Here is a 7660-nt window from a genome sequence, read left to right on the forward strand (position 1 = left end):
CCTCTCTTCTCTTCAGTCGCGTGTTAGCCTGCTTATCAAATCTACCGGTCTTTATATGTTATATATGTGGAAGAGGGCAAGGGAGGGATGAATAATTATTTCATATATTGAATGTTAATTATTGTTTTTAAGTTATATTTTCTTCTTAAATGTTTTTAACCGTATTAAATTAATCTTCTCAACTCTTATGATTCAATATTATGTTAAGAAGAATAAATGGCTGCATAATTTGGAAGCAAAAAAAATTGTAGTTGATGATTAAAATAACCACAATGTGATTATACAAGTTGCAACTTGTACACAATGAAGGATTTATAGTACTTAGGATGAAGATAACTCAATAAATGGATTCTTGGTGTCATTTTTGACTATTTTAATTCAAATGACTCAAAATTAATTATGTAGCCCATTATGAAGAGCAAATGTCTGCAATATTTTACTGATAAATACATAACGACCGAGTAATTTTAATAGGTCTAAATGAAATAAAAGTATCAATGCTTTTCAAGGCAACGAAATTATCATTTGGAGAATAATGTTGCTTTAATATTAGTTGCAAGACATAAAGTTATTGCAACCTGGAGACACCAAAGGATTTAGACTACTTGCGATGAGCATAGCGTAAAAATTGAATATTCTTGGATGATCGACATATTAATGCTGTGATATTTCAGAAAGGGGGAGTCAGGAGGGCTTGGGTTGGAACGGCTGTACCCCCTCCCACCAAATTAATTGATTCTTGCCTTTTAATAACAATGTTGTTTTCGTCATTCGGGCAAATTACGGAGATAAGCAAAAATTCAATATTTAAAATTTCTCTCCAAAAAATTTAATTTCTCGTGAAAAGCTATGGATTTTTGAATTTTTTTTGGCAAGAAGTTTAATATTTAAAAATTTAGTATTAAAATTTTTTTGTGAAATGCTGTGAATTTTTGATATTTTTTCAAAAAATGTAATATTTCAAATTTTAATTTATTGAAATTTATTTCCCAAAAGATTTAAGTGTGTTTTATGAATTTTTTTTTTTTTTTTTTTTCTTCAATATTAAAATTTTTTTTTTTTTTTGCAAAACATTTAATTTTTGAAATTTTTTAAAAATATTTATAGATTTTTGAATTTAAAAAAGAAAAAAATTCTAGAAAATAGTTATAAATTTTTTAATTTAAGAATTCCAAAAACAAATTTTCCCCCAATACTTATATAGTGCTGTATTTTATTATTTGGCTACAAATTACAAGTATTCTTTGGTACATTATAAAGTTCAAATGCCCACAGTTATATTACTCATAAATACATAATAACCTCGTTATTTCAATGGATCAAAATGAAATGGTAGTATCAATTAATATTTGGTATATTTAATTGTAATTAATTAATGCATTTTATGACGTAATTTATATAATTTAATTAAACTAGTTGTTACTTTAGTAGACAGCACTACATGTATGTACACAGCATATAAAATATATCCAATATTCATTGTGATTAGATAGAAAGGGAAGGGCTATATTTTTTTCGCAATTAATAATAACTTGAGGTGTGGACTCGCATTCTATGATTTGGGCTCGACTAGTAAATTTGATTACTTTTGAGACAATTTGTCAGAGATTTGTAAAATTTTACGAATGAACTAATTCTTTGATATTAATAACTTGAGACATAAGTAATTTTTCGATACTGATGACTTGAGATTTGACTTGGTTTAAGTTCTTATGGTAGACCTGAGTGTAGTTGTAAACAATGTAATTTAAGTCAGGAAATATTTGTATTAAATTGGTTTTTACTTATAACCAAGGTTGTATCCTTATCGGTCATGCAGTTCCGATTCTTGAACCGCTAAAACTGGAACTGACAAATTCGAACCAAGACCGTAATATACTGTTTATCAGTTTCGGTTCCTGTGCTTTTGTTCCTATAAAGAATATATCAATAAAGAAAATACAATATATATTATAACATAAATTAGCTTTAATCAATCATTCAATTTTCTGATTTTTTTTGCTTTTTTTTTTTTGCAATTGCTGCATTTTTCAAAGATATTTCTACGTCGTCATGGTGATATAGTTGTATCTAAGTTCCAAATACCTAAGAACGTCTTATCAATCTGGAAAAGTGGTTTTAGGCACTAAATGGTGTAAATAAAAGAGGAAAGGGTATGAGGTAGATTATGGATCCAGGTCCACTACTAACCTTGTCAGGGCCCTATAATATAATAACCATAATATTTCTTAAGTCATGATATCCCAAACTTTACCATGCCAGGGTCCCCCAGAATAATACATTTTTAGGTGATGCTCTCTTTATACGAAAAATGTATAATATGTATGTGTAGACTGAGAGCAATCCTCAATTCTGCGACATCCAATAGACGTGGAAACTTACCTAAAAATAAAATAATCTGTCGCACTAAACTGTAAGCTCTGTTTCAAGAAGTTATGTCAGTATATTAAGGCACTGAAGGTAAAGATATGTATTTTTTTGCTAAAAAATATATTTTAAACAGATATACCTAGAGTGTGTTATTGTAATACAATTTAAGGGCATTCAGCCTACAATAATTAGTTATAACTGTGAAATAAATTGAGTATCCTTCGAGTTAAAAAGTAAATTTGTAACATTTATTTATCCAAAAATCACTAAAAGACAATTACATCACATGGAAATCTTGGAAAGACAATGAATAACTTTGATATCTAAGTAGCAGGTTGAATTTGACTAGGGCGTATCAAAATGTTTTATGATCAAAATGAAGAAATTTCGGAAGAAAAATTAAGCAGCCAACCCAGAAGCAGCAGAAGGAACGTAGCACCATTTCTTGACAACGGGCTTTTGAACCTTTCTGGGGTTCTTTCTGGAACGAGAGCAGACTTCTTTGGGAATATCAACGCACTCCTCAACAGGTTTGAGGCTGGGAACCAATTTGGTGACTTGTTTGCAGGACTTTTGGGGTTCCAAGTTACAGTTCTCCTCTGGGACTTCTTGGACGATGGTTTCCTTCTTGTCAAAGCACTCTTCGGGTCCGGGTTGGGGAACACAGCCGGAGGGACCGCACAATTGTCTGGGGACCTTCTTACATTCAGTTTGGGGACTGTATTTCTTGACGTTCTTCTTTTCATTTGTACAGACTTGTTTGGGCCATTTGGTACATTTTTGCTCAGTGGTGTAACCTTGGGTGACATCCTCGCACTTCTCTTCTTGGATGGTCTCACAGTTGACAACATCATCCTCAACATCGTGTTCGTGATACTTGGTTTCGCACTCTGATTCGTAGACAGTCTTACATTCTTCAGGTCCTTCACCTTCGCAAACCAAGGGAGTGTGACAGAACTTGACAGTCTCATCAACAGCAACCTTCTTGTATTCGATGAAACAACTTTTCTTGAAGTTTTCTTCGCACTCTTCCTCTTGTTGAGGTTCAAAGTCGGTGGTGTAGGTGGTGTGACATCTCTCAGAGTAGCTGTGGTGACATTCAATGTGATCATCGTATTCGGTTTCTTCTACCATGACGACCTTATCGATACAACGCTCCCCAGCAGCGGCAATGGATCCAATGTCAAGTGGGACATCATCACCACCTCCTTGACGGGCCAATCTGTTGTCAGAGGCAGCTCGGTGTTCAGCATGAGCGTGATCATGTTCATGGTGGTCAGCATGAGCAGCACGGGCAGTTCCACGAGCTCCATCATTGAAGGGGAATGTGTTGAGAAGGGATCTTCCATCACGGTTCACTGAAAGAGTTCTTGCTCTTGGCCCACCGGCAGCAGCGGTGGATCCGATCAAAGCGATTAAACAAATATACTGAAAAGAGATATTATAATATTAGATTTTCTTTTAACTTCATTTTCTTCAATTTAATTACCTTAAATTGAAATGCCATATTGTATTTAGTTGAGCCTGTGACAATGTACTTCTTATCACACTGCTTCAAATAACTGATGGATAATTATGTTCAATAAATGCTTATATATACTTTTAATACTCCAGACTGACAATCCCAAAAAGGTATAAAACCTTAGCTTGCCGGTTATTCTCACATATAAATATGTATGTATACATTTTCTTTGAATTTTGGAATACCCCAATAAATATGTGGACTATAGGTATATTATTTTCATGCCACCCGCTTAGTAAGCAGAAAGGGTAATCTTGAATAATCACATATGTATGTACATGTAAGTAATCAATTTACAGGGTAGTCCATAAATAAACTCCTATTAACTTTAACACCATTAAATTAAGTGTGTTGAGATTTTATTAGCCTAGTCAGAAATATGGTAACAGCGTTTTATCAAACTTAATTTGAAGAATGGTGTAAGGTAGACATTACAATATTTTTGGTCCCGTTTCGCCTACCTCTTTACCAAATCTTAACCCCCTTAAATTTACAATGTTAGGTGGATTTGAGAGGGACGCCAATACTAGGCCAGCAATGAGTATTGGTTTTAAGTACTTTTGATACTTTTTGATAGACTTATTGATAATCTTTCAAAAGTGTGGATCGTTCTTTTTAAAAAAAATCGTTCATGAACTAATAACAATGAAAGAATTCTAAAAAAATGAACGATAAACTATGAATCACAAAAAATAAATTTTCAAATTGATTATTTTATATTTCGAATAAATAATCTAAGATCCCTTTTTTTAAAAATATTTTCCAAAATCAAATTGTTATTTTATTTAAATGAAGTACTTAAAGGTATTTCTCTCGAAATATATATTTTCTCACAGATATACAGGATTATTCATCACTTTATTGAAGATGTTTAGAAGTACTTTACACGTCTCAATATTTTAATAATTTGTATATTGTACGGGCTCGGCGCCAGGTTTGTACATATAAGACGCCATATGATAAGATATTAATTTTCTGTAATTACAGGGAATTAAAAATAATAATTTCATCTCAACTCTTTGCAAAAATAGAGGTATATTTTATGAATTGAAATTAAACAGCTACATAGACTTTTTCAATACAAAATATTTTCGACAATCCGTAATCTTTAAATGTTTTATGGAGTTAAATGTACTTGAGGCCTATCAAAATTGAATGATGGGGCGGATGGGGTATGTGAACCATAGTCTGACGACCCCTGTATAAAAGATGTTGGAAATTTGTCGAATAAATTCTATTTTATATATCTGAAATTGATTAAAACGAATCAAAAAGACGTTTATAAAGTAAATAATGAACGATTAAACAAATTTGAAATGAAAGATTTAGTAAAATAAACGCTCTTTTACAATAATTATTGACAAATTTGACTACACGCTTTTAGTCAGAGGCTTGATGTACTCCTCTCTACCTTTCCTTGTAGTCATGAACAAATGCCGATTGCCTTGAATTCCAATCACAAGTAAAAACACGGTTACATAAGTTTTATTAGTCCTACTTATAATTTGGTGATTGTTTTAATGATAAAAAATGAGTTTGAACGATAATAGTACCGCATTACTGTAATTGCATATATTTCAAGGATATAAAAACTCAGATCAGAGTTGTGGATTTTGCGCTCATAGATAAATTCGATAATTCACTTCCATTCATTTGTACAAATGCATTTACTTCTGCCAACGAAGTTGACAGGAGGTTATGTGTTTTACTGTTTGTTCCGTCTGTTAGTCACAAGAGTTACGGGAAATGTTACTGATCGATTCTGATCAAATTCGATCTGCAACTTTTGCCGTCATCCTGTTCACTAACAAACAGAATAATATAGGCAAAAAGCAGAACAATAACCGTTCTACTTCATTGCAGGGGTAACTAGAACTAGCACTCTGTAGATTGCAAAACCTCCCCCTAAAATCAAATTGAGTTATGTATCTAAATTTGTTCAAAAATTCTGGTGGATCTTGAATTTTTCTACGTTTTCAAACTAAATAACAAACACAGGCGATGACATAGCCTTAATTCAACTTCGTTGACGGAGGTAATTATGACTATACTTCGTGTTAGTACTGAGCTTGTTTATCATCAATGAGCTGCCCCCATCTATACCATTTCCAGTTCAAAATCAGAATCGTCAAATTCAAAATGGAACAGCCCAGTTCAAAATAAAATAGTCGAATTCGAAATGGAAATAGTTCAGTTCAAAATGGAATAATCTTATTCAAAATGGGAATATTCAAATTTCAAAATGAAAAAATTCGATTCGATGTGAGAATAGTCCAGTTCAAAATAAGATGATCCAATCCAAACGGAATAGTCCTGTGTATTTGGGCCTGGACTATGCAAAACGGAATAGTCCAGTTCAAAATGAATAGTCCCTTTCAAGATGAAAATAGTCCAATTCAAATGGAGAACAGTTCAATTCAAATGGAGACCAGTCCAATTCAAATAGAGACAATTCCAATTTAAAATGAGAATATTTAAACTTACTAAGGGTAGTCAAAAAATATTAAAGATATTTATTGACATCAGAGGTAAAAGTCAAAGACTTGACTATTTAGGACTTGAAAGGTATAAATATTTGTAATGTGTTTGTGAATTTAATATATGAATCATTATATGTATATTTATAGATATGGGCCGTCCCAAAGGTTAATAGAAATATAAGTTTAGACCATCATATAATCGGGCATGCTAGAATTTTCAATCTGATGTATTGTTCCGACTACTGGGCAAGACAGGTAGATTTTGACAAACCACGCAACCACTTGTAGTTTATAACTTCACTATTGCTAGAGTATTCAATTTAATGTAAAGTACCGACTGCTGGGGAAGATTTTTTTTTTTTTGACAAAACACTCAACCACTCATCTACTATGACGTCAATATTAAAAGCGTGGTGGAAGTCAAACATCAGTTGTACACGCGTTATGGTATAACCTTGTATTTCTATTAACCTTGGGCCGTCCTTAAATTTGTTGACTAGTCTAATCGAATACATTATAATAACAAATTGTTTGTGTATTTTTGAAAAAGCTAAATTTTAAGGTGGTCTGACATTAGCTTATATACTTACTAGGGAATACATTCTGCACAATTTTCTATTCTAAATTTTTGTATTGCAGCTCTAATTCTCTTAGCCTATCTTCTTGAATTAATACATTTCTATTTTTAATTTGACTCGTCACATTTTGAAATTGACAGTTCTTATTTTGCATTTCATTGTTCTTATTTACAATTAAATTTGGAAATACAAAGCTAATTGGAGACAATCAACCGAATTCACTTAAAAAATGAAATAATGTTTGATTGGCAACAAAGAAAAAAATGCATATTCAAAAGTTCTTCGGAACTCGCTGGCTCGGAACCCCTGCTAAGCAAGAAAAATTAATAATACATCCTCATTAATTAATAATGAAGAAGTGATTATCCCTTCTTCCATTAGAATCAGTGTCGTATTTGTTTATTTTTTTGATATATTTAAAGTACTACAACGGTAGAGATTCGAACTACATTCGAACCACATACTTCTGTGTTCTGTTTATATAATGATAATCAATGAATATAAAAAATATTTTGTATACATATGATGAAATAAAATAAGTTGGACAATTCCCCTTTCCTTGATTTGTGTTAACGGTCATAATATGTAAATTGTTTATCGTGTAGCCCATTCTTAACGTATTGCCATTTGACTGAACAAGTTACGTAAAAGTAAAGCCTAGGATTAATGGATTTTGTAATAGGTGAGGACTAAAGAAATATGTAGATATT

The 7660-nt window shown here is 32.0% G+C and overlaps 1 protein-coding gene across 1 annotated transcript; it reads right to left on the bottom strand.

The window, feature by feature from the left end:
* Window positions 1–2596: 2596 nt before the first annotated feature.
* LOC121125085 (uncharacterized) lies at window positions 2597–4011 on the bottom strand. Its single transcript, XM_040720185.2, has 2 exons — window positions 3860–4011; window positions 2597–3798 (listed from the first exon to the last, which is right to left on the bottom strand). Exons 1-2 carry the CDS (start codon window positions 3875–3877, stop codon window positions 2770–2772), a joined length of 1047 nt encoding a protein of 348 aa, XP_040576119.1. The 5' UTR covers window positions 3878–4011; the 3' UTR covers window positions 2597–2769.
* Between the last annotated feature and the right edge of the window lie 3649 nt (window positions 4012–7660).

The sequence above is a fragment of the Lepeophtheirus salmonis genome, chromosome 10, assembly GCF_016086655.4.
Source record: "Lepeophtheirus salmonis chromosome 10, UVic_Lsal_1.4, whole genome shotgun sequence".
In the NCBI taxonomy this organism is placed as follows: domain Eukaryota; kingdom Metazoa; phylum Arthropoda; class Copepoda; order Siphonostomatoida; family Caligidae; genus Lepeophtheirus; species Lepeophtheirus salmonis.